The 27,869-nt window shown below is 38.2% G+C and overlaps 1 protein-coding gene across 2 annotated transcripts; it reads left to right on the top strand.

Moving 5' to 3' along the window:
- The first annotated feature begins 2 nt into the window (after window positions 1-2).
- WASHC5 (WASH complex subunit 5) lies at window positions 3-27,551 on the top strand. 2 transcript variants are annotated; one of them, XM_082046471.1, is made up of 29 exons: window positions 3-135; window positions 1,088-1,388; window positions 3,691-3,836; window positions 4,956-5,040; window positions 5,309-5,409; window positions 6,344-6,536; window positions 7,428-7,580; window positions 10,056-10,169; window positions 11,267-11,438; window positions 12,232-12,359; window positions 13,159-13,288; window positions 14,413-14,525; window positions 15,158-15,324; window positions 15,972-16,047; window positions 16,766-16,876; window positions 16,990-17,130; window positions 18,525-18,605; window positions 19,280-19,381; window positions 20,025-20,204; window positions 20,883-21,007; window positions 21,391-21,553; window positions 22,290-22,392; window positions 22,498-22,577; window positions 23,514-23,617; window positions 24,072-24,201; window positions 24,321-24,417; window positions 24,816-24,969; window positions 25,251-25,338; window positions 27,154-27,551. In XM_082046471.1, the coding sequence occupies exons 2-29, from the start codon at window positions 1,203-1,205 to the stop codon at window positions 27,208-27,210; spliced, it is 3,480 nt and encodes a 1,159-aa protein (XP_081902597.1). In that variant the 5' UTR covers window positions 3-135; window positions 1,088-1,202; the 3' UTR covers window positions 27,211-27,551. The 2 variants fall into 2 exon arrangements, with proteins under 2 accessions (XP_081902597.1, XP_081902596.1); XM_082046470.1 differs by having other exon boundaries at window positions 38-170.
- The last annotated feature ends 318 nt before the right edge of the window (window positions 27,552-27,869 follow it).

The raw sequence follows: 27,869 nt of genomic DNA on the forward strand, positions 1-27,869 counted from the left end.
GGGCTCGGCCGCGCCGCACGGAGGGGCCGCCGCCTCCTTCCTTCACCCGCTGCCCGCGCCTCACCTGCCGCCGCAGCCGACGGAGGGGAGCACCCTCCTCGCTGCCGCCACTCACCGCACCGGCGGCGGGGACGGGTGAGCGGGGCTGGCACCGGCGGGGAGGCCGCTGGGTGAGGAGAGGCGGCGGGAGCGGGGGGGTGCAGCCGCCGCCGCCGCTCCGAGGCGGTTGGCGGTTGGTCTCGCGCCGCGGCCGTTGCCCCGAGGCGGGTTCAAACCGTGAGGGAGCGCGGGAGGCGGTGCCGCGACCCGCGGTGGCGGGGACGGGCGGGGGGCGGTTTGCAAGCTCGGTGCGGCTGCTGCGGGGCCCTGCGGAGGAGCCTCCTCCGCGGCGGCAGCGCCCTGCGCCGCGCTGGCGGGAAGGCCGGACTCCTGGTCCTGGTTGTGGGGCGGGAAAGGCGCTGTCGTCTGCAGTTTGTCTCGGAAAGTTGTTGGTGAGAAGGAAAGCCAGCTCATAAGCTCCTATATAAGTGTTTCTAAATGTAAAAGCTTAATTTTAGCGGTGCTGCGTGCTGTGTCTTTCAGGAAACACGTTAAATAAAATTGACCACGAAATGCAAACATAACACAGAAGCCAACCCTTCAGCGATAAATAAAGGAATGAAACTGGATTGTTTCCATTTGCTATAGAAGTTTTCCTTGTTACTAAAGCCTGTTACAGACAATTTGGTTGTATATTTTCAATGACTGTTATAAAGACATCTTTTAAAATGTTTTTGCTTTCTTGTATTCACTTCCTTGCAAAGTCTCAATTGCTTCAGTGTTTGAGATCGTTTCATTCCTCAACGGTTGTTTTCGACTTATTTTGTACAAAAGGTTGTGCTTCCCTTGCCAGGTCACAGAGGTGACTGACTCAAATGCTGTATGTGCTGATGATGAATTCCATGCATTTTTTTCATTTTACAAAGCTGCGGATAATTTAGATTACATAAATTGAAATATTTGACAGTATGCTTAAAAATCCACAGATATTAAACTATCGCAAATACGAATATGAGCCACTCTGAAGGTGTGTGGTTTTGTTTTTCAGGTTATTAATGGAGCAGCTAGTTTCCTCATCAGACTTTCTTCTTCCAGTAACCTCAAGACTAACAATCAGAATCTGACTGCAGGGTTTGTGCCGCGCTGCCACGGCCAGCTCCACAATGGTCGATTTTCTAGCTGAAAACAATCTCTGTGGTCAGGCAATTCTTCGGATTGTCTCCTGTGGAAATGCCATCATTGCAGAACTTCTGAGACTTTCTGAATTTATTCCTGGTGTATTCAGGCTGAAGGACAAGGCTGATCAACAGAAGTATGGGGATATCATATTTGATTTCAGTTATTTTAAGGTAAGTCTGTTTATTGTAAAGCTTCTCCTGAAAGCATTGCTGTCCTGCATGAGGATGCTTCAGGTTATGAAATAGGCTTTCCTGACTATTGTGTTTATTCACAGCGTTCTTCAGAGTTGACTATCATGACTTACTACTTAGTGTTTACCAAAAATTCACCAAATTGAGATAGCAATTGGGATATGCTTGCATGCTAATGGTCCGCTTCTGGGCTATCTTGTGTTTTATATATATCTGATTATATTCAGCCTTATCTTACATGTTTTAGTGGGCAGAAACAGTTTAGGAAAGGTTCTGTGCTTAGGTCCCTTGGCAGGATATAAGTATAACCGGTACATGCACTGAGAGTATCAGGATATGAAGAAGGAGGTAGTTTTAAGTGCATCCATACAAGAGCAATCCCGGCTGCGCATTTCTAAATGTTTGATGAGTCATTTGGTCAGTGAACTTTGATGGACATTGATTATATAAGACTTGAGTATTGGATTCTGTTTGTTGTTGTTTTTTGTTTTGTATTATTATTATTATCATCATCATTATTATCATTATCATTATTATTTTCTGCAGAAACTTTAGATTATACTTTCACCAACAGGTTCTGAGCCTGTGCAGTTGGTTGTTTTCCTCTGGAGTAGTACACCCATCTTCCTTTGGTTATCTGTAGCTTATTCTTTGCAGCCATGAAATCTACTTTCTGCCTTCCTGTTTGACAATACCGTGATTGTTCATTCACTGGAGTTGTCACATGTGCTGAATAAACAAATCAGAGACTAGTGTCCATGAAAGGCGCTTACTTCCCTTACAAAATTCAGCTTCTTGAAGTACCTCTTTCCCTCTGACATTCCCCAGAATGATTAAGAAAGAATTATAGAGAGTATCTAATCTGACTTTGTCTGGATTGTACGATGCAAGAAGTGCTAATAGTAAAGCAATAGGGGGATTTGTTAGTTTGTTTTAGTAAAAGTTGTAAATTTCAAGCACTAACTGTGAGCCTTATACACTGAAAACGCTGAACACAAAGAATTTCCCAGATACCTTTAGATCTAAGTGCTTGTTAGAAGTTTGTTGGTTTTGGTTTTGTTTTTTTTTTTACACAAATGGCTTGAAAATTTAAAAGCAGGTGGTTAGAATTGGTGAGAAACACAAGTGTCCTTGAAACTGTAAGATTTTTGAATGCTAAGGAAGCACAACAGTGCTGCTGCTTTTCAGAGTAATCACCCAAAAATCCACAAAGGATATACTTACGAAGCAGATGTTAGTGAATTTACAGATATTTTCACCACAAATGTGCCATTCCTCTATTCATGCTTCGTAGAGTTACACAATGAGAAGATACTTGAGATTTTGAAAATTCAGGCTGTTTGCTTGAACTTCATAGGCAGTGCAGGGTCTGCTTTTATCCTTTTTTTATGTAGGTATTTTGCACAAAAAAGAGAAACAGAAGAGCATTTTTTAAACCACACAGAAATTGTCAGCTGGGTATTAAGCTTGATGTTTAACTCTACTTTAAGTTATTTTTATGGAGTTGGTGTTGACTAAATCCTTTTAAGCCATGATCTCATGCTGTTGTAAGTGGTCTGTGGAATGACGTGAACTGTATTTTCCATTCAATTCTAATAATATTTTCAATTAAACATTAACAATATTTTCATTTACCTAGTGATGGTAAGACCAAATGGTGGTTATAAGAAATGTTAACAGCAGTAGATGGTTAGAAAAGTCTGTACCATTGCTTTAAGGAAGCCAGGCTCTTCGTCCCAACCCTTTTTGCCCCACAGTTGTTAGTGACATAGTTTCTGCATAACTGGGGGGACTAGTGCTGCGATAGTTTTGGAGTCTGTTTTAAAAAAAATATAAAAACCTCAAACAAAAAACCCCAGGTCAATACTTCTCTAATACTTTCAAGCAGTTTAAATGTATGAGAAGATACAAAGCTTTGAGAGGCTTCAGTGTTATGATTTCTGTCTGAGAAATCAATCAGATCAAATGTGTAAAGGAAAAAATTCCAGCAGGGAGATCATTAGCACTGTGAAAAGCACACAGTGCATCAGATGCATTGAGGCTATACCCAAAGCATTAACTATTCCATTGGTTACCTAGGACAAACCATATATAAAATTATTGTAGAGCGTAACAAAGTGTAAAACTCATCTTTATGGAATCAATGTTCAATCATAAAGTAGCTTGTTCTAGTAAGAAATATTAATTCTGGTGCTGTGCCCACAGTGGGTGGTTGTACATCTTCTATGTCTTACTGAAGATAAGTCAAATATTGTCTCTAAAGATGAATTTCTTTTCTTAGGGGCCTGAGATATGTGAGGGCAAACTGGAAGCCAAACCTGAGTTACTGGATTTAGATGAAGAATTTCGTGAAAACAACATTGAAATTTTGACAAGATTTTATCTAGCTTTTCAGAGTGTACATAAATACATTGTAGATTTAAACAGGTATGGTGTCTTAAATAAATGTGGATTTTCTTAAAGACTAGATTACTGTATAGTCTTAATAATGAGAAGTTTTTCCCTTTGATATCCAACATGCTTGCTACTGAAACATGTTCTTGTGCACCTGGAAACCTGGATGGCTAAAGTGAACACAGGCTTTTACTCCTACTGTTGCTTACTGCCTCAATATATGACTTGAAAACATTTAAGCTCTCTATCCCATTTCCTCATTTGTAAGCTAGAGCGCTGTTTTTTCTTTATCTTGGAGATTGTCTTGAAGATTTTTTTTTTTTTTTTTTTTTTTTTTTTTTTAGTAAAAGGAGGTTCCATATTATTAGACTTAAGTTTTTTGTGGTCTTGCAAAACAAAGTATCAGGCAGCTTTTTTTTCTTTAACTTTCATTGGCGTTATTTTCCTGAACTCAATTTTTCGGTGGAGTTGCCATATTCTCCAGTATGCTACTCTCACCTGTAGAAAACAATATGAAATGTTCATTAAATATTTGACAAAAAAATGTCCAGAGAATCTGAAGTGTAAGGATTTGTTTTGTTATTGATCTTAAATGAAAAGATTCATTAAAATATTAAGTGTTTAACATTACTTATTAAAAAGTAGTGTTACTGGAAGATTCTTTAATAGGAAAAAATCTTCTCTTAATCAAGAATTAACATACTCTTATTTCTAGCTCTGCCTTCCAAACTGCACTTTGAGATCACTTTATGGTATTTCCAGGATATATTTTTGATGTAACTTGGAAATATGGCAGTTTTACTAAGGTTTGGATTGGAAGCCTTCTCAGTACTCTCTTCCCAGGTTGTTATCCACCCATAAGAAGATTAAGAGGATGTTAGTTGTGAGTTACAAAGTATTCTCTTGTGTCTTTCACCTATACCACCAGGATGTGGAAGGAGGCTTTTGCCAACTGCTTGGCTCTAGCTAGGAGTTCCAGCCTCTCACTTCACAGTAGAGCATCTCTTTTGTCTGAAAAACTCCATGCTACTTGTGCAAGGAAATGTTCTGATGTGTCTGTTGACTCTCCGAGAAAATTGACCAACTGAGTTCTGAGGACACATGAGTTGAGAGCAAAATAGTCAATGACCAACTCTTTGTTATGATTCCTAGATATTTAGATGACCTCAATGAAGGAATTTACATTCAGCAAACATTAGAAACAGTCCTCCTTAATGAAGATGGAAAACAGCTTCTAGTAAGTACTGAACAGTTTTGTAATAGTAGAAAATGAACCAACTAGTTTTGTGCTAAACTAGACAAAGATTTAAGTTTACCCAATGCATGGAAATGCTATGACTCACTTTAATGAGGACTAAGACCAAAAATCTACAGCCTGCCATTTTTATTATTTTATTGACTGTGTATTTTTTGGGTTAGTTTGCCAATACACTTTTGTCTTTAAATGTTACTACAAAAATGTGTTTCTGTTATTTCCTTCCTTTGTTCTTTCTTTTTCCAAACAGTGTGAGGCGCTCTATTTATATGGAGTCATGCTACTGGTTGTGGACCAGAAGATTGAAGGAGAAGTCAGAGAGAGAATGTTGGTTTCCTACTACAGATACAGGTGATGTATGCAGAAGCATTCGAGGCTGAAAGGATGTAACGTGCAGTCTGTTCAGTTAACTAGGTTATTGAATTAAGAGAAATGGTGATATGGGTACCTTTTTGATTGACTGGCTATATGCAGTTAGGCTGTTAACTCAGCAGAGCTCTCTGAATTTTGGAAGAACTTCTTGCTTTAGCTGTGTCTTCAGGTCTAACTTCAAAACTGGAGCAACAGAGTTTTTCATGCTGTCACAATAGAAATTCGAAACCCACTGATGAATAAACTTTCAGCTAAAGCTTTAATGCTGCAAGTGTCAGCTATGAAAGTATCATAGGTTCCCAAATGTGTGAGCAAATCTTGGTGGAAAGTCCTCAGTAGCTAAATGACAAAAGTTCTGCAAGTCAGACTTCTTGTAGTTACCATGCTTGATAGTCAAATAAATAATGAATTTTCCAGGGTAGGCTGACAGCATAATTGTATGACAGGGTCTCAAAGGGTATCAGCACAAATCCTTTCACTCATAAAATAAAGGGGGTATCCTGTTCCTATGCTTCTTTGACTATGTTTATGCATCTCAGTACATAATGAGAGAGGACTCCTTAACTCTGGAATGCAGAAATGGATCAACAAGGGAAATTCAGAAATGAGGAGGTAAAAAGAAATTATAAACCCGGAACAAAACTTCTCCTCTGAATATAAAGCTACTTGTTTCTGTTCCTGAATACAGTTCTGTTTCTGCTTTGTGTGCTTATCTGGGATTCCAGTATGGATATTTGTCTGTGTCCTTCCATAATATGGTGAACATTATATTTGTGGAGTAAGCAACCAAAAATCTCCAAGACCTTAATGTCTGATCATTTTCTTGGAGAAAAGGCATGGTTAGAAGGGGAGGGAGAAGAGGAAATGGTTAGGTCATACAGCTCAATTTTTGTTCCTTTCCTTTGTAAAACAGTGCAGCCCGGTCCTCTGCTGATTCCAATTTAGATGACATCTGTAAATTGCTTCGAAGCACTGGATACTCGAGCCAACCTGGAGCTAAAAGACCTCCCAACTACCCTGAGAGTTACTTCAGCAGGGTACCCATAAGTGAAACATTCATTAGCATGGTTATTGGCCGCCTACGCTCAGATGACATTTATAACCAGGTCAGTTACTGTGAGAAGGAGAGATCTAAAACTGAATGTAAAATGGTTTCTTAGGTTAGTTCCTCAACCATGAAACCCGGATTAAAATAAATCACAAATGTAGTACATTTCCAAATGTAGTACAAAAAGTAGGGTAGAAATCTTCAGCTCAACCCAAACTGAACACAGTTTGTTTTACTAGTTTGTGTTGTATCTGATGTGTTATTTCCTTTGATACTTGCAGCTTATTCTTGATGGCAGTGGGCAGAAGCCTCCTTTTTTTCCTAGTAGTCTGAACACTTAATCTAATAAAATAACACAACAAAATGAAAGAAAAATAGAATGTTACTAAATAAAAGCAAAGAACAGTTTTCCTAATGACAAATAATTGTCTTGTTGAATACCATTTTGATATCAACTTTTTTGTTAGTATGGAGGTCTTTTAATATCCTATATATTTTTTAAAGGAAAATTAAGTTGATAATTTGAATATTTTTGATCTTGCTGGTACATGGAATTGGTGAATAATTAAATTATCTGCATCTTCTGCATCTGAAGCCTCTTTGACTAAATTAAGCCTTGTTACTATCTGAGATGACTAAGCATATAAAATAGTTATTTCTTCTCCTTTCAAGACATCTTAAGCTCTTCGGTTCATCTCTCATTTGACTCATTTACAGCACAGTAAAATCTTCTGTAGCCTGTTAAAGTTAGCAGACCTCTACACAGTCAGCTTCTGTAGGCTAAAAAATATATATGGTAAATATGCTGCATGTGTAAACATGTCCAGCTTACATATCCTCTTTGTTTCCAAGGGCCTATATATTCTGCTCTTTACTGTGCTCCATAATATTTGCAAGCAATTGATGTTGCATTATATGATTTCTGTTTTATTTTGTTCCCTTTTCTTAGGTTTCTGCATACCCATTACCAGAACACCGCAGCACTGCCCTGGCTACTCAGGCTGCTATGCTCTATGTGATACTGTATTTTGACCCTTCCATTCTTCACACTCAACAAGCAAAAATGAGAGAGATAGTGGATAAATACTTTCCAGATAATTGGGTAAAAAAATAATTCAATTCTGTTTTAAAACTGTTCCTTGGATGTAATGTTTTAGGAACAATTTACCTGTTTTTTACAGCTAGAATAGAATAGATTCTTCTCTGGGGAAATTTTACTTTGTTCAGAATGAAGCAGTCTGAGTCAAACCTTCTGGATAAGTACAGAAAGCTGTCCTTTGAAAATATCAGTTATTGTCTAAAATGTTTAAATCAGCCACTCTTCATACCTTTGTGGTAAAGTGAATCATAGAAAAATGTCGGCTGGAAGGTAATAAAGGCATCTTCTAGTCCAGCCTTTTCCTCAGAGCAGGGCTAGCTTCACAGTTAAATAAGGTTTTAAATAAGGTTGCTTGGGCTTTGCCCAGTTGTTTTGAAAATATCTAAAATGAAGATCTACAGCCTCTGTGGGCACCTCTTGCTGTGCTTAATTGATCTCATGATGTAGAATTTCTTCTGTACAACTGGAATTTCCCAGTTGTAGCCTATGACTGTTGCCTCTTGTCTTTTCACTGTGCATGTCTGAGATGGGTCTGGCTCTGTCTTGTTCATTATTTCCCTTTAGGCAGTGGAAGATCACAGTCAGATCCCTCAAGTCATCTTTCCTCTAGCTTAAGTAAACACAACTCCTTCAGCCTCTGCTTTCATAGTAGGTCCCCATAAATGTCCTTCTGTCCAATTCATTCCAGCTTGTCCACGTCTGTCTTATATTGAGGAGCCCAAATCTGGACACATCACTCCAAATGGGACCTCATGTGGGCTGACTAGATGAGAATAATCCCTTCCCTCAGCCTGCTGGTTACACTATGGCTGACATAGCCTAGCGTATGGTTGATCTTTGTTGTCCTATAGGCTGCATGTTTGATTCATGTTGAGTTTGTCCACCAGGACACTTGGGTCCTTTTCTGCAGAACTGTTCCATAGGCAGTCGGTTCCCAGATTGTGCTGTTGCGAGAGTTTTGTTCTCTCCCAAGGGCAGAATTTTGTATTTATTGTTACTGAACTTTTCGTAGTGACTGCTGATGAATTCTACCAGCTTGTCAGGGGTGCTCTGGATGGCAGTCTTGCTCTCCAACAAATCCCTCCATACTGATGTTATTTGAAAACTTGTTTAAGAATTCATTCCATGCTGTTGTCTAAATAACTCAGAAGCAAAACCTGTCACTCTATGCAATTCTATAGACCTTTTCAGATGCAGCAATCAAAATGGCATTACTGTGTATCTCAATATTAAGACTTAGGATTTCCATCCAGAAGCCCTAGTCTGCAAAAGTGCTACTGAAATAGACTAGCATGTAACAACAGAGTCCCCAGGTAGTCTATGTCAAAGGGAATCAGACTTTACAAAGAATTTGTTTTCAAATTGTATTCTTCTGTAGAACAGTGAAGAAAGGAGGGAAGAAACTTTGATAGCTGGCTATTTTAATAAACTTTAGAATCCATCAGTTTCTGAAAAACTGCAGCCTTATTGTAGAACTTGACATTGTGAGGTTTTTATTATGCTGGCATTTTTATTCACTTGACTTCATAGTACAAATTGTTCTTTTAAGACAACACATCTCCTTGTGATCAGGTACGGATGAGTTAGCTGCATCATATGGAACACTTGACTCTTGGGCTGGTTTCAAATAATTGTTAGCAGTTGAAGTGTAGCCTTTTGAGGAACTGCCATCTACAGAAAACAAGGACCTTTGCTTCAGCAGTATGAGAGGGAACCTCATGTCAGCGGATCAGTGTCCCATTTGCCTTTCCTGGCTTCCTTTTTGATGGACAGTGTCCCCATAGATGTGATCACTCCAGGGTGGAGGAATATCAGAGCAGTAGTGTGACAGAGCTCATAATGCCACAGCTGTATATATCCTTCATCTGTCCCTAACCCAAGACTTCCATTTTTAATCAAGTATCTTACAACCACTTGTAAGTCAATCACAATTCTGTGTTTTTAATGACGCTCAGACTCGAGCTAGGGGTCTGAATTCAGTTCCTCTTTGCTCCTTAAAAATCACAGTGTGGAATCATAGCTTCCTTCTGTTCGGTTTCACCATAGAAGTTGCATTACATTTCAAGTTTGTCCTTTGGGCATCTTTAGAGTAGGACTAATTCAGATTCTTTTTTCCCCTGTCATAGTCATTTCCCCAGTTGCTTTTGTCAGTCTCCTACATAGCATCATGGGAATGAAAAAGAAGCCATCAGTTCATGGGGAAACAAAAAGAGGCCAAGGATCATATCTAGTGACTAAAAGAAATATCAGCTTGTTGTCAGAACTAAGCCTTTAATTAACCATGCGTCTTTTGTTTCAAACTCTTCTTATTCCTTGATTTCCTAAGGTGGTGGAACAAAAAGTACAGCTGCCCAAAAAGTTTAGTTCTCTCACATCTGTACCCACAGCATATAACTTTCCACTCATATTGCTGAATCAGAAGTATGAATTTTCTTAATAAAAATATAAATTCAACTTCTTTTCTGCTTCCAATCTTAGGTTATTAGCATTTACATGGGAATCACTGTAAATCTAGCGGAAGCTTGGGAACCCTACAAAGCTGCTAAAACTGCCCTCAACTACACGCTGGATCTTTCAAATGTCAAAGAGCAGGTACATAAACCAGAGTGAAGTATTTTTAGCAAGATTCAAGTATATGACATCAACAATGTGTGGATCTTTTTCTTGTATATGATTATTTGTATTGCATTCAAGTACAATACTTTGAGTACATAAATTTGTACATAACTTTGAATTAAAGATACTGCAAAGTTTCAAAATCTGGTCTTCACAGCACTGCTTGCTTCGTGTCCTCTTGTAGTGTTTCTTTCCCCTAAAAAGTTTCAGGGTTGTGACTTGACTGAATAGATGGTAGCACTCATTGCCATGTTCTTCAGTACTGGAATGTCTTAAGCTGACTTTAGTATTTGGTTTCTTGTAAATAACAGTTTTAGAAGTTACATATTTATGCTGACAGAATGTGGCAGTCAGTTACTTTTAAATGGGGCCTCCCAAATTATATAAAAAACTATCTGGAAAAAGCATCTGACTTAAAATAATGACACTGGAATGTTGTATGATGCAATGCGGTTAGGTCTTTATATGTGAAATCATTTTTTCCATGCCTGAAAAACAGTGAATAGTATTGGGTTGGTTGATTGTTTGCCCAATCAGCTGATCAGTTGACTGATGATAGCTAAATGCCTCTTTAGAATCTAACTTCAGGACTCAGGGAAAAACACACAGAACTGTCTTAACTAGTAGAACTGTACTATATAATGTCTAGAAAATTCAGGCAATATGAGCAGAAGTTTTTCCTTAGTCTTTAGGGACCATGTTCTCTAAGTAGAACTGACTTTAGTAACTAATATTTCCATTCTGGAATAAATTTTTCTTGTTTTTCTTCTCAATAGGCAGTAAAATATTAGTACCCTTTTTTGGAATAATTTGTACAGAGTACATAAGTGAATACAGGAAGTTTACAAGTCTGCATTTTTGAAACATTATGCTTCCTGTGTAGGCTCTTAGCTTTAAAATTTAGCGCATGTGCAGTTGTGGTGTATGGTATTGCCTACTAGTAATTATAACTTTTAGAGCACTTTTTTTGATCTACATGCCCTTTAAGTTCTCTGAAAGCCACGATTACACTGTACACGATGCATTCCATTTGAGACAAGGATTATATTGATGCGAGCTTTGTGTATTTTAAGGCGAGCAGATATGCTGCAGTCACTGAGCGGGTGCACACCCAGGTGCAGCAGTTTCTCAAAGAGGGCTGTCTAAGGGAAGAGCTGGTGCTGGACAATATTCCCAAGCTGCTGAATTGCCTGCGAGACTGCAATGTAGCAATCCGCTGGCTGATGCTTCACACTGCAGACACAGGTAAGACTTCATCCTAAACTTTCACTACAGAGCTGTCAATCCTGTTATACTGTTGCTTCATGTTATGTCCCAAGGGAGGATTTTGTTGCTAACAGCCTCTTAAAGTCTTTGGCTGAAACAGCACATGTGCATTTCATTAATTCTTCTGAGCTAGACACAAATATAAAAAGTAGAATGAGAAGACATGATCCTGCTGTATAATACTCTGCAGAAGAAGTCTGGCAACTTTATATTTTTCTGCCTTATCACTTAAAACATCATTCTGAAAGTTTTACCTGGCACCAAAAGAAAAGCAGTAGCCAGCTTCTTAATATCTTGGTAATGAATAGTTAAAAACCAAGGTTTTTATTCTGTTGAACTGAAATTCAGCTGAGACTGTTAAGTAGTATCTCTGGCATGAGTTTGGGTCTGTAAACTTACCATTCCCTTGGTTGAATGCCTGTGCTATCTTCAAGGGTTCTTGGCATGCGAGAGGGATTCTGTTACACCTCCATGTGTTTTCTGTAATGGTTTCAGAAGTGTTCATCTCTGGGCTTCTCAGTCAGGTGTACTAAATTCACATTTAGTTTGCAGAAGCCAGCAGAAGAGTTTTAAGAAGGCTGAAGCACCACAGAAGCCTGAATTATTGTGTGTTCTAAGGAAGAGTTGTGCACAGGTGGTGAGACCCATGTAAATGGAGAACAAGCGGGGACTTACATACCAGAGCAAAATGATTTTGCTTTCAAGCTGTTAAGGACTGAAAAGCTTGGCCGAATTCTGTAACAGTGGAGAAATGTTGTCTTTCCATTTTCAGCTTGTGATCCAAATAACAAACGTCTCCGCCAGATAAAGGATCAAATTCTAATAGACTCAAGGTACAATCCCAGGATCCTCTTCCAGCTTCTTCTGGATACAGCACAATTTGAGTTCATTTTGAAAGAGGTAATGTGCTGCTGCCTTCCTCAGCGTTTTCCCATGAATGGCAGAACAGAGCTGAAGACTTGAATAGTAGTAGCACAGTTACCACACAGTCCACTTACATAAAGAACAATTATTTTGATTTGTAATTATGAGTTTTCTATAGAAAATTACAAATTACTTTTGCTTGGAAGTGACTTTTGCAGTCTTCTCAATAACTGCAGTTTTCATTCTTACCCAACATGTTTATATTTACATAACAGGCATAGTAAAATCTGTTGAGGAAGCTGCAAGTGTTTTTGTCCTGCCATATTTCTATTTTTCAGACTTTTTTTTCAAACAGAGACAAAAGCCTATCTGTGTTGAGGGTAGGCCGCTAAGAAAACTCTTACACCTACATATGAACTTTTGCCATTTATAAAGATTCCCCAATAGAGCTCAGATACTAACCTGGTAGAATGTCTAAGAGTATGCGTAACTTCATGTGCACACTTTTTGGAATTGGATTTCTCTGCATAGGCGGAGACTAATATGCAAAGTCAGCATTAGACCGGAGTCTTTTGGGATCTCTAAGCTAAAAAAGTTACTGGATATTTTAGTGACTGAAAATCAACAATATCTGCATCATACTGTTAACCTCTATCCCTGTATCTCCATCTCACTGGCTGTATTCCTTTCTAATGTTGTATTTAATATTCTGGCAAGATCTTGAAGTTATGTAGTAATCATTGTAAGTCAGTTCCATCGTTTTCAGTATTTTGTTTCATCTATTGTAGTATGCTCTCCTGCCAGTTTTGTAAGGTAAATGCTTTGTTTTCAATAGATGTTCAAGCAGATGCTGTCAGAAAAGCAAACAAAATGGGAGAACTATAAAAAAGAGGGATCTGAAAGGATGACTGAGCTTGCTGACGTCTTCTCAGGAGTTAAACCGCTTACTAGAGTGGAGAAAAATGGTAATTGTTAAAAATGAAACTGGGGGGAAAAAGGTATATTTTGTTTTTGTTTCCAACCTGACAGCAAAAGAAAATACATGAGGGTAATACTGATAATAAGAAAACTTTTCATGTCCCTCAGCTGCCACAGAGGTTTGTTACATGCTGTCTTATTCAGTTTTTCTGCATAAATTCTGTGTGTAATCCGTATTTTGGTAGCTAATATTTAGATGAACATATTTTTAAAAAGTTTTTATCATTTTATTTAGATATGCCAGGAAAGACTATGAAATGCCAGTTCACTTTTCCACGTGTAAATGGAGTTCACTTTACTGTGTTCTATGTACAAGAGAGTGTGAAGATCATGCCCACTAATTAGGGGGATGGTTTAACCTCTCCTCTCATTCTTTCCCTCAGTTGTAACCTGGATTTCTGTTACAGCAGCATTTTTCAAACCTCCTTTGTTTTCTCTTCTGCACTAAGTGCTATCTTTCTGATTCTCCAAGTTCTCCAAGGACTTAAAAGCCTGAATCTGTATTTCTTTCCAAATTTCTTGTTCTGTTTTTTGAAACATCTTTTTTTTTTTTTTTTTTTTCTTGAAATGGTCTAAGAATAAGAATTGTAAATCCCTCTCTCATTTGATCAGGAACACTGCATAAGGTGTCAGTGTAAGGGCAACATTTCTGATCAAGTCACAACAACAAAATTTGGAATACAGGCAATTTTCTCACTTGCTTCCACTCAAAAGCAGAATTACCTTACTGAAATATTTCCCTTTATCTTTTTGATGTCAGCAAACTTGTAGCTAAAACATAGAAATTGCAACTTCCAAGGCAATTGACATTGTAAAACCATTCATAAAACACAAATTTATGATTTAAAGGGCTTTATCATCTTTGTATAGATTTTATAATGCACATTTGTGTTGATAGTTGTTTTTTTTAATATTGTATGTGAAACTTACCTGAGCATTTGTCCCTTTACAAGTGTGCGTGTTGCAAGACTAGAAATGTAAGAGTAAGAGAGACTTTTTAAATAATCTACGAGTATAGTTAGTTTGTTTGTTTTGACTAGCAAGTTCCCTGTGTCTCTGATGCTTATCATCCATGCAAAGATTAGATTAAATTTTTCTTGTTGTTACATAGAAAATCTTCAGGCTTGGTTCAGAGAAATCTCCAAGCAAATAATGTCTCTAAACTACGATGATTCCACTGCAGCGGGCAGAAAAACTGTGCAGCTAATACAGGCACTGGAGGAGGTATGGCAAAGCAATTTAGAGATATAGGACCTCATCTTTTTGAAAAATAGCATTTGGTACATGTGCACTGACTTCCGATAGATAAGTTACAAAACAAATCTGGTTTTGACAATTGTTTAAGTCTGTAGATCTTTGCAGTTTTCTATATACAGTCAGCAGGACTTGCTTATAGACCTCGTGATTGTCAAATAAGGGATATAGCATGAAAAGTCATGCCACCTGTAGCGGAGGATTAGGGTTTTTTTGAATAAATAAATTCAGTGTTAAAAGTCATTTGGCAGCGTTACTCATTTTGTTAGAAATTCTGAAAATAAATTCATTTGAAGCTAGAGAAGGTATTTGAAAGGGAAAATAAAAATACCTATATGTTATGTGTACATTTCTTCTACTTCCAGGGTATAAAGAATACTCAATGTGTTGTTTCACAGTACACCTTCTTGAGTAACTTTGAAAGGTATTATTTAATGCACTCTAAAGTAGGCCAGAATTTGTTAAGTGTCTTACTGTAAGAACATCCTGAAGAAATGCATCAGCTTACTGATTCTATTTGTATTGCTGTCCTTAAAGACGAACAGAAAAAACAAGTTGGTTGATGGGGTCCGTTTGTTTGTTTGTTTGTTTTTCGAATATAGGTCCAAGAGTTTCACCAGCTGGAAACTAACCTGCAAGTTTGCCAGTTTCTGGCTGACACCCGCAAATTTCTCCATCAGATGATCCGAACTATCAACATTAAAGAAGAGGTCTTGATCACTATGCAGATAGTTGGTGATCTTTCTTATGCGTGGCAATTAATTGACAGGTATTTTAGCAGAAGCTTTTTCTTCTCTGTCAGTCACCATTTGTGAAACTTAAGGGAAGTAACATGCATAAATATTACTAATACTGTAAACTTTCCAATTTAGAAACAGTCTTGAAGCCTTGTTCTGTGAGCTTTTGAGTATGTTTAACTCTCATCAACTCGAATAAGAGTTCACAGTCATCCCTGTCATGTTGTTAGCTGCAGGTTAGGCAATGGTGTAACTTTTTACTGTCTATCCTATTCAAACTATAACAATTTTGATAAGCTTCCATCTCCAGACTTCAGATTAGTTAAGTGTTCTCCAAAATACTGGAATTCCTGTTTCAACCAAAAACAAACAAGGAAAGATAAATGCGAGAGAACTCCTTTTCCATGGTGTGATTTTGCTGAGGTGATACTTCCTGACCTTGGCTGTTAACACTCCCTGATGCCCCATTCTTTTGCCCCACTTACCTCTTTATCTTATTGATTTTTTTGTTGTTGTTGTTTTTCTAGCCAATATCTCTTCAAACCAAAATCCTCCTTTAGTGAAATTCTTTACTGATTTCCTGTGCCATTACAGTGGTGCTCGTGACATATGATTTAAGAGTTGAAAATAAGAGCTTCCAGGGAAGAAGCTAATTTGTTTTGTTTGTTTCGTACCCCAGCTTTACATCTATTATGCAGGAAAGCATAAGAGTCAGTCCATCTATGGTAACTAAACTCAGAGCCACTTTCCTAAAGGTAAGTATGAACAACAGGCAATGTACTTGAATGCTGCAGGTCAATCAAAGCATTTTTTAAATAGCCCTTAAGGCTGTGAAGCCACAAAAGAGTCAAAACTTCCTTTTACCAACATTTTTCTGTATTCAGATTTTTTAGACTGTAGTAAATTAGCTCAGCATTGGTTTCAAAGAAAATAAAACAAAGTTATGCATGTTTTTTTATGCAACCAGTTATATTGTTGCTGCTAGGCAATTAAGTCTCATCATCCATCCTCAACTCATTCCAGTTATTAGCTGGGGACATTGATGCACAGATGGGATCCTCTGCGTATGTGTCAGAGGAGGCCGAAGGAGGTATGAAAGTTGTGTTGACTGTGCCCTTGTCTGTCATGATGAAGATCTAGGGTCAGATGAAAATATTTTCTGTAGAAATAGGGATGAGAAATAGCATGGGGGGAGTGTAGAATTGCAACCAAAAGATGCCTCACACAGCTGGTAAGATTGTTTATAAAATGAAGAAGGGGAATGTAGCATTATAGACTGTTGGTCTTCTTTTACTTTTAACATTTTGTTTTGATTTTTTTCTGTTTGGAAACCTAAAGTTGTGACACTGTTGTGACACAGGAAGAATCTAGCGCTTGCAGTTGTAGGTTAAGATCCAGAGCAAGAGAATTCAAGCATGCAATATATACTAGAAAAACAGACATTTGAAGTTAAAATGTTAATTTTCTTTATAGCTTGCATCTGCCCTTGACTTGCCACTTCTTCGCATCAATCAAGCAAACAGTCCTGATCTTCTCAGTGTTTCACAGTATTATTCTGGCGAATTGGTTTCCTATGTTAGAAAGGTAGGCATTTGAAAAGGTGTAATTGTCTTGTTCTCTAATTACTCTTCCTTAATTGAAGATGTATTGTTTTTAATAAGAATATACTGTGTTTCTTTCTTCTCTCATTTACAAAGGTGCTACAGATAATTCCAGAAAGCATGTTTACATCTCTTCTCAAAATTATAAAGCTTCAGACTCATGATATTATTGAAGTGCCTACTCGGCTTGATAAGGACAAGCTACGAGATTACGCTCAACTTGGACCACGATACGAGGTGCAGTTAAAAAGGGGAATTGTAAAAAAAGCATATCTTATAGGTGGCCAACTTCAACCTCAGTTTACATAGGTACAGCTCTACAGAGTTATACTGTAACAGTGAAATTAGATTTGTTGATTGAATAAGAAATAAAATTGAGTAGTGTTATCGTGAGTATACCTTAGATTTCCTGAGGATAGATGAGTAACTTTAGTTCTTCTATTTGTAGAAGTTTGATTTTTTTATCTTGTAGGAAGTGGGAGAAAAACTGAATGTATTTATAATTGACAGTGAAGATCTGGGGGGGAAACCCTAAAAACCCAAGTCTGAAGTTAAGCTCTCCACATTTGGAATGATTGTTCCAGGAGAAGGGGAAGGTTGAAGACTGAATAAGCCAGCAGGGTGAAGGTTTTTTGCAACACTCAAATGTGAGGACAGGATGGAGACACGTGGGTTTGGTCAGATAAAGCTGCTCTGTCTTATTGGCTTTTTGTCTGTGGATTTTTTCCTGCACTGTCTGGAAGAATGAGCAGACATTGAAATTATTTGGTTTTATTTTTAATATACAAAGATAAGGAGCAAAAACCTGAGTAGACTGGTAAGTTTCCCTTAAAGAACATGTCTCCAGTTATCAGTTAAAATGCCAGCTTTTTCCAGTAGTTTTTGCCAAAGTGCTCCCTTGTTCGGTGTTTTATACGAACAAGCTGTGGTTTCTGATTAAGCTGATGTTCAGACCTGAACACTAGGTTTAGACTCCCTCATTAAACTTTGTAAAATCAGTTTATTTTTGTGTGTGGGCAGGGTTGGAGGAGGAGGCAATATTCAGTAATATTTCTCATATTTTGAGGAGGTAGAGGAGAACTTACTTATCTTACACAAAAACTTTTCACTTTTGATTTCTGTAGAATTGTAAATCTGAACTGTGTTGTCTCTGTTCTATATTGTAAATGTCTTAAAGGCAAAAGACTGGCTTGTCTGTGCATAAGGGTGCTTACCAAATAATTTAAAACTTAACATGCTAACACATTAAATCAGTGAAGATATTAAAGTGGACTCATTGCTGGCAGCAGGTTTTATTATGGAATAACTGCCTCTAACCTGCTCAAAGGGACCAACTTAGATGTTCTGTCTGTGATGTTTTGTACACACGTGATGTAGCCAGCAGGGTCGTTCCTCTCTTAATTTCTGTGAAGCCTCTGATCTGTTCTTTGCTACTGGTAACACACCTGTATTGATCTAGTTAAAAGAAAGATTATTATTGTACAGTAAGTCTAGAACAAGATGTAAAATTGAAAATATATCAGTGCAAATTACTTTAATCTAAAATAGGAAGCTGCCACTGTGGGAAGAAATTCTGTTTAGAGTAATTATTTGAATCTCCTCAATCATTGTATTTTCTCTTTCTATTAAAGGTTGCCAAGCTAACCCATGCAATTTCAATCTTCACTGAAGGCATCCTCATGATGAAAACTACTTTAGTTGGTATCATCAAGGTAACGTCCCATTATTCCAGTGGGAAAAAGTCATTTGGTGGCAATTAGCACTTCAGCACAGATGCTTCAGCACATTAAACAAGACCTCCAGGAAAGACTAAAAGACATAAAAAAATAAGTTCATATACTAATTTTCAAATGGTGATACCTAACTTGGCATCCAGATAAGAACTGTCATACTTAAGGTTTTTAAGAACCCACAGTTATTGTTGTACATAGATTCATCAACCCTAAGTGACACTTGTTTGTTTAATTTCTACTGGGAAAATGACTTCAAGCTTTTCTAAAGAGCTGTTTCTTCCATTGGCAGAGACTGCTCTTCCCACATTAACGTAACCTCTTCTGGGACATCAGGAGTGCACATTCTTAAAAAAATATACATTTCTTAATGCATTCTGGCTTTTTATAACTGTACAACATTTTCAGTAGACCATTAACAGAGTTTGAATATGGGATCTACAAACCTTTTGCCATTAAACTTAAAGGAATAATGTAAATCTGGTGAAAGTATTTAAATATTTATTCTTTGGACAAGCAGTGCTGGGAAAGTACATCTGTAAGCACTACTTTCCTATTACATCATAACTACTTAATATCTTTTTCTGGTACACATGGAATGCTTTATATTTTTAATACCTTTCTGAATTTAAGAAAAAAATGTTTCTTCCAATCAGGTGGACCCAAAACAGTTACTAGAGGATGGAATAAGGAAGGAGCTGGTAAAACGGGTAGCTCTAGCTCTTCACAGGGGACTCATCTTTAATCCTAGAGCCAAGGTGTGTAACAGCTTGATTTGATTTTATTTTTTATGTATCTTGGGATTTCTGGGACCTCTTTTAATATACTGCCTTTTAGAAAATAATTCATACTTTCCTGTACAGATTTCCTTTTTTGTAAAAATTACACTTTTTGAACTTACCAAACATTATTTGGAATGCCTTATTTGATGTTAAAATGAGCTTATAAACTGCTAAGTGTACATAAAATTCAAACACATTTTATATTCTGTTGCCAAGTGTCCATCAATTCTGAGTTCACAGTTCTGTCTTTTTCTGTGACGACTGATGACAACTCTTAATAGGTATAAGCTGGGTAAACATAGGAAGGCAGTGATAGAATAAGGAGTGTGACTCCTTGTTTTGGTCCTGTCCAGATTTTTGAGTCTCTCTCCCAGATCAATCAATAGTACCACTGAAGCCTAAAATAAACCTTAAAAGCAGGAGGAAGAAATATTTAGTAAGAAAAATTACTTCAGGTATCAAACAACCTTTGATAAATTTCTCAGTGCTTTTCAGTTTTGGCTGGAGCATAGTGAAGTCCCATAGAGGTTGTTGCGTAAAGGCATTTAGAAGCCTTTCACATTTTATTTGTATTCTACCTGTTCACAGTTTTGGGTTTGTTTTGTTTTATCATCTGTAGGCAAGCGAACTGATGCCCAAACTGAAAGAAATGGCGGCTACAATGGATGGGTTCCACCGGTCATTTGAATATATCCAGGATTATGTCAACATATATGGTTTAAAAATTTGGCAAGAGGAAGTGTCTCGTATTATTAACTACAATGTGGAACAGGAGTGCAATAACTTCTTAAGAACAAAGGTGCTGGTCAGAACCAAGAACAAGTAAAAAGTTGATAAATGTCTTCCTATTTGGATATTAATGCTTGTGACTGGTGGAGTATGTGTACCCCGTTGTGCACAGTCCGTGCTGTTGTGACTTCAATGAAGTGTGCTAACTACTGTGTAGGACATCTTCTCCCAGCTTTTTCTGCCTTAGTTGTACACAAGAAGTGCAAAGTAGCCTAAAGAGGATATTTAGTATCCTTTGCCAGTGAAATATCCTTCTTCTTTCTCAAAGAAAATGGAGAATAACTACTACATCAGAGTAAACCTCCCTGTATCTATTGTTAGCCATTAGATTACAGGCTTAGAAGAACTGCAATAGTTACCAGATCTTTTTGTGATATTTCACGAATGGTGGAGTGAATAGATCTTAAATTTAGCTGACAAAACGGTGGCTGCTCTTACTGCAGAGAGGAGCAGATGGAATTTGCACCAAGAGCGTAGGTAGTTCTGTCAACCTCCACACTTATCTTCTGCTTGTTTTTTTCATAAGACTCATTCTTCTCTTTGCTTTATTCTGTTTGTAAATTACAGCATGACACTATACAATGTTGTTTTACAGGGTGCTACTTTTAAATTAAAGGAATACAATTTCTAAGTGAATTAAAAACATGCAATGGTCACACTGCAAATTACTCTAAAACTTGTTTTTCAGATTCAAGACTGGCAAAGCATATACCAGTCTACTCATATTCCTATACCAAAATTCACACCTGTGGATGAATCTGTAACATTTATTGGTCGGCTTTGTAGAGAAATCCTGAGGATCACAGACCCAAAGTAAGTACTGTGTGTCACAAGCTTGTGTTACAGCACTGTGCCTTGGATTGCTTCTGTTTCACCATATACAAAGAAAATATGCAACAAATAGGTTTTCTATAGGTGTCATATCACTATCTTTATCTAAAACTAAATGTAAATTTTAAATATTAGTCTAGAAAAGTGGTGATTTTAATCCAAGAAGGGAAACTGTTTGTTACGCAAATAGGAGAGAAAAAACAGGGAAGGGTAACAAAACTGTTGCAGAGAGAGGAGCAACTAAACATCATTTGAGAGAGACGCTTAGAGAGGCTTTCTAATCTCTGCCTGAATAACTCATTACTCAGATTATCACAGGAACTGTCTGCACCTTATTCTGAAGTATCTGTTTAATTTTTCCTTAGAATCACGTGTTACATTGACCAAATGAACACCTGGTATGATATCAAAACTCATCAGGAAGTAACCAATAGTCGTCTCTTTTCGGAGATCCAGGATACTTTAGGTACTTTTGGTCTCAACGGTTTAGACAGGCTGCTGTGTTTCATGATTGTAAAGGAGCTGCAGGTAATTTTTGAACTCCAGTTTCTCAACGTCACAATGCTTTTATTGTTTAATAACTCGTAGTGAAATAAAACATCTGTTAATTTTTGAAATGGTAAATTGAAATCAAAATAATATGAAAACTGTGTGTTCAAACCCAAAGGTAAGAATTTTAGTTACAGATATGATTATGAGAGTTGGTGCTCTTGAATAGGTGGTGCTGTGTAACACAAGGTTGTGTTACATTAAACAGTGGTTTGCAAGGATTGTCTTTTGAAGGTGTGTACTTTGTGTGTACTTAAATTTGACCTCGGCTCGGCCTCAGTTTTCCTGTCTAGGTATCAACAAAGAATTTGATTGTTTGGGTCTACCATGATATAAAGAATGTATCAATTCTATGCAATTACTTTTTCCCTAATATCTCTGTGTGACAACAAGGAGATTTTTTGGTTTTGAGAAGCATTCAGTCCTAGCCTTATTAAAGATTTTAAGGAAAATAAGTATTGATGAAGATAGTTCTTCCTCAAAAATTGAGGTCATAGTTGTCTATAGTGCGTATTATTTATTGATGAGGGGGATCTGCTAATTGTCCTAACACTGATTAGCATAACTCAGAAAAGCACAAAGGCTAAGGACAGAATTCCCCAACTCTGGAAATATTCTTTCCCTGCTGTTAAAAAATGTGGCTCTTGTACCACCAGGATTAAGAGTAGAGTGCACATGTGAGGATATTACTTACTTATTTCTTTCATTTATTTAGAATTTCCTCAGTATGTTTCAGAAAAATATATTGCGTGACAGGACAGTACAGGATACCTTAAAAGCACTTATGAACGCTGTCAGTCCTCTCAAAGGAATTATAGGTAAGTGCTTACAGATCAAGATGGAAGAAAACCTTTGTCTTTTACACTTGCACTTATTTCTCTTCTTGTCCTTTTTTAAATGCCTCAACCTTCTTCTTTTCTCAGCAAATTCAAACAAGGTTTATTCTGCAGCAATTGCAAAAACTCAGAAGATTTGGACAGCATATTTAGACTCCATCATGAAGGTAGGTTTACGTGACTTTGTGATCTGCAGAATTTACTCTGACCTCTTTGGTTATGTCCTTTAATACATTTTACAATGTTGTATTATGTTGACCTGGAATTCTGTAACATCACAAGTGAAACAGGCCTGGATTTGCGAGAGCTCCTGAGCTTCGTTTGTGCGGACAGCTCACACTCCACAAAGTGCCCAGCATTGAGATTCACACCTCGTAGTTTCCCAAAAAATGGAGTCTGGCACTAAAGGTCGGCTCTGGGAAGGCTGAGTTAGTGCTCAGTACCAGGAGTTCTGGGTCTCCCCTTGCTGCTTTGTGAATGTCATGTGCTTAACGGTAAAGTTTGGAGCAGTAGCATGTCCTGAACTTGCATTGTTCACGCACAAGTCTTTGTGATATTTTGCAACACCAGTTTTTCAGAGTGCTGTGTATGTTTGTGTGCGTTACTGAAGGGAAGAGGAAGGGGAAGGTTGACTGCAACAGGCTGTTCTGTTGTGTTTTGTCCCTGCCATTGCTGACCCTAAGGTCTAGAGTGATGGTGGGGAAAAGAGCACAGGCATTTTCACTTACCAGTGAAAAACAAGCAAGTAACTGGGGTTTTATACCTGTTATCCTTTTAGTGGCCTTTTCACACTGCCTGTGTTTGCTGCCCTGAACTGTGTGTAAATCTTGAGTACCGTGACTGCTCCTCCTTTGTGCTGCGCAGCCAAGGTCTGGCCGTTCTGACCGCAGGTGGTCTGAGTCGGGCTCTGTTCCCAAAGTTGCTGCAGCCACCCTGGATGTCCCTGCTTTGGGCAGCCTGCGGAGGCTGTTAGCTGTCCTAAGGGCTTTGTGTAATTTATTTAGCTGTAAACTGTTACTCATTAAGTTTTTCCGTAGTTTGACTTTTCCTTTGTTGCATTCAGTGTAACACCCCACCCCTTTTTTGTTTGTTTGTTCTAACAGGTTGGTCAGATGCAGATTTTAAGACGACAGATTACCAATGAATTAAATTATTCCTGCAGGTTTGACTCCAAGCATTTGGCTGCTGCCCTGGAAAATCTCAATAAGTAAGCACTGCATGTATCACTGTGATGTAATTAGTTCAGTAATCCTTAAAACCTGAACTATGGCAAAATATGGAGTCTGATTGTATTCAGGTTTTTGTTGACGAGTATTTGACTTCAAACCCAACAAAACCATCAAAAATAAATAACTTGGCAAGTAATCTGTGTGACCATGATAGTGGGCAGCACAGCTTCTAATTTCATTTGGTTACACCTGGATTTTAGATTGTATTTGGATGAGAAGTAAGAACAGTGAAAATGGGCAGTGCTGATTTTGAAATAAGTATAGTGTTTGTAAAAAGATACTCCAAAAAAGGTGGTTTACTCTTGCTTGTAACGGTTTACAGGTTTTACGTCTATGAAGTTTTAAAATTAATATGACATGTGACATTGTGTAAGGTTTATTTGGGGATAATTTAAATAAATATTTAATATAATAAATTTGTTGTCCTTTTAGAGCAATACTGGCTGACATTGAAGCCCATTATCAGAACCCATCACTACCTTATCCTAAAGAGGACAACACTCTCCTATATGAAATCACAGCTTATCTGGAAGCAGCTGGCATCCACAATCCATTAAATAAGGTCAGCCTTACATTCTGGTGCTTGGTACAGTTTTATTTTCTGTTTTATTGATTATTTACTGAGGAAAAAAAATAATATGTGGAAGAACTGTGTTCCTCTCTTGTTTTTTTTTCCCTCAGATCTATATCACAACAAAACGTCTGCCATATTTTCCCAGTGTCAACTTCCTATTTCTCATTTCCCAGTTTCCGAAACTTCAGTACAACAGAAATTTAGGTATTGTATAAGTTGTTGTTTGTTTCAACCTAATGAAAACCTATGTGAAATTATCTGTAGATAAGATAGTAAAATTATCTGCATAGAAAATACTCAGTTTGTGACTTTAGTCCATCATATCCAGGCAGGTTTGTTATAATATTGAAGCTAAATTCAGTGGTGTAGGAAGCAGAATCCAAACCTCTTTGTCATTTCATCCTATGGCTTAATTTAAAATCATTAAGCCATTTGTGATGGAAGAAATGCAGTTGTTACATTAGTGTTTAATTTTTATGTGTGGGTGAGCAGAAGGGGAGGCACAGAAAAAGAACCTCAAGAAAGTATCTTATTTATAGCAGGAGGAAACTTGTATAATATGTTCTGGTTTCTAAACGTGTTGGTTTGGGTTTTCTGTGCAGGAATGGTGTGCAAGCGGCCAGCTGACCAAATCGACTGGCTTCCTTTAGTTCTGGGACTCCTTACTCTGTTGAAACAGTTTCACTCAAGATACACAGAACAGTTTCTGGCCCTGATTGGACAGTTTATTCGTTCAATGATGGAACAGTGCACAAGGTATCCACGTTTTACTTTTTCCCTAAGTCTCACCTCTGTGAACAGGGCTTCAGTAGTATTGTCACTGCTTTTTCACTGTGTTTTTCTAGCAGAGTGTATTTGACATAATAATAACAATGTATTTGACTAAATGTAAAATTAAAATACTGTTTCTTTTTGTAATGTGATCATATGGTAGCTAGTGGAAACAGTGTTATTTGAAGGCTGGCGTTTTCATGTAATTTTATCCAAATAAGTGATCAGCTAGTAACAATATGATCTTCATGGTGGTTTCATTTTAGCCAGAAGATTCCAGAAATGCCTGCAGATGTAGTGGGTGCCCTCATGTTCCTGGAAGATTACATTCGCTACACAAAGTTACCAAGAAAGGTAAGAAAGAATTCCATGTGTCCGGTAAGCAGCCCTGAGCAGGACTTCTGTTCAGAGGAGCGAAGTCTTGGTTCGTGCGGTGGTTACATACTACAGTTTGCTTGCACATAACTACTCTGGAATGTGGGCATCATCTATAAACAAATGCAAAGTGGTTGGACCTGTTAACCTTGTTCAAAAAGCAGTATTGACCCTTTTCAAATGTTCTGTAAAAGATTGCCAACAGGAACTACAGACAAAAAAGCTGTTACCTGATAGGAACGGGTCATAATGAATTATTTTACCCTCTACAAGCTACAGATTCTTGTAACTATTCTTACTTCATGTAAATATTCTTATAGTAGTTGTAGTATCCTTATGGATAATGTATTTTCTAGAAAATAGACAGTACAAAATACAGAAAAGGATTTTGACTTTGTGTGGATTTAAGAAGAGTTTATTCCATTTGCTCTTCAGAGATCAAGCCCAATGCTGGGGGGCTTTTGGGAAGGGAAGAAATAAAATAGAAGTTCTGAGATGCTGCAGAATTAAGTAATAACAATCTTAGCAGGTTTGTTATTACCTGCAAAACGCAGGGCAAAAAAGCTAATTAGCAAATCTCAGTTTTGGTGAAATGCCATCTCCAGTCCTTGATTTCCTGCCCTTCCTCTCCTGCCAAAGCATGGGCTCCCAGGCAGTGTCTGTATTTCACATGCAAGGGAAGTTCTGAGAGTCTGAGCTTGTAGAGAGACTTTTTTTTAGGGTTAAATGCAGCTTAGCTGCATTTTAAGAGTGTATATTATTTGTATGTAGTCTTACAGTAAGTCCTTATCCTGTTTGCTGTAGGCTGTACCTCAGTGATTGTGCAATAAGCCACTTCCCAGCCAATACTCACAACCAAGAGAGATTCTTCCCGTTTCTCTCTTCCTCCCAGCCCACAGTGCAATGTAGTGAAGGTCCCTGTGTCAGTCTTGCAGCTGATATATCTGGTACCTGTTCCAGGTCCCACCTGAGCCTGGTGCTCAGTGGCGGAGCAGCAGGGAGCGTGTCAGTGTCAGCATCCCTCCAGCCCCACGCAGAACCTCTGGGCTCAGCCTGGGTGGCCTTTCCTGCTGTCCTGACAGGCTCTTCCTTCCTCTGAGCAAGAAATCCAGCAGCACATCCTAGAGCTGGGGTGCTTCAGGTCGATTGTGTTGTGTGCTTGAGTGATAGATCAGATACGCCCGCTAGTGGATGAACTACTCTGCCCTGGTGAGACCACACCTGGAATATTGTGTCCAGTTCTGGGCCCCTCAGTTCCAGAAGGACAGGGAACTGCTGGAGAGAGTCCAGCGCAGGGCAACAAAGATGCTGAAGGGAGTGGAGCATCTCCCGTGTGAGGAAAGGCTGAGGGAGCTGGGGCTCTTGAGCTTGGAGAAGAGGAGACTGAGGGGTGACCTTATTAACGTTTATAAATATATAAAGGGTGAGTGTCAGGAGGATGAAGCCAGGCTCTTCTCAGTGGCAAACGATAGGACAAGGGGTAATGGGTACAAACTGGAACACAGGAGGTTCCACATAAATTTGAAAAGAAACTTCTTCTCAGTGAGGGTGACGACAGAACATTGGAACCGGCTGCCCAGGGAGGTTGTGGAGTCTCCTTCTCTGGAGACATTCAAAACACACCTGGACTCCTTCCTGTGTAACCTCATCTGGGTGTTCCTGCTCCGGCAGGGGGATTGGACTGGATGATCTTTTGAGGTCCCTTCCAGTCCCTGACATTCTGTGATTCTGTGAACAGAGCATGTAAATGAATCTCAAAGAACATACCTGACTGTGGCTTCCTGTTTACTGTAGGTTGTTGAAGCACACGTGCCCAGCTTCATTTTTGATGAATTCAGAACAGTTCTGTGAATATGGAGAAGGGACCAAGTCTTTCCCCTGAACGGAGGAGTGGGGAACTGAGGATGAGACAAGTCCAGCTTTTCAGAACTGTGTCTTTTCTGCGCTTTAAGGCAGTACCTACAACTGTCTCTGTGAAATGTAACCATCAGCACTAATTAACACCTGTTTAAATCTTGGCATGATATGCAATTTGTGTCTCATCCAAACTATGTACATTTTGTACTGCGCATTATAAATGCTGTATGTAATTGTTTATGTATAAATCATTTAGTTCTTTTGTTCTGAAGAACTATTTGTGGAAGTTTGACTTTTGTATTGCAAATAAACAATGAAATTGGAAAAACTCGTTGGATAGTTTGCTAAGGAGTGATGATTCCAAAGTGTCAGTTTTCCTGTTAAAAGAACCGTTAGTGAGAATGAAAAGAGGTTTGGTGTCTGCCTCTGCACTAAAAAAAGTTAATTTTCCTCTGTAGAGGACAGAAAAGTAATTAAATATCCATAGCTGAAAAGTCCTGTCATATTAAATTTCTTTCAGTGCAACTGTAACATGACCAATGGTGGGGACAAGGTTTTTATTCAAGTATCTTTCAGTCCGTATATGAAACTCTTTCTACCTAGCATAATTTTCTTGCTCAGGGCTGCTCGGGCAAGGCCAGTGGGGCTGTTTT

The sequence above is a fragment of the Streptopelia decaocto genome (genome assembly GCF_964273445.1).
Source record: "Streptopelia decaocto genome assembly, chromosome: 2".
Taxonomy (NCBI): Eukaryota; Metazoa; Chordata; class Aves; order Columbiformes; family Columbidae; genus Streptopelia; species Streptopelia decaocto.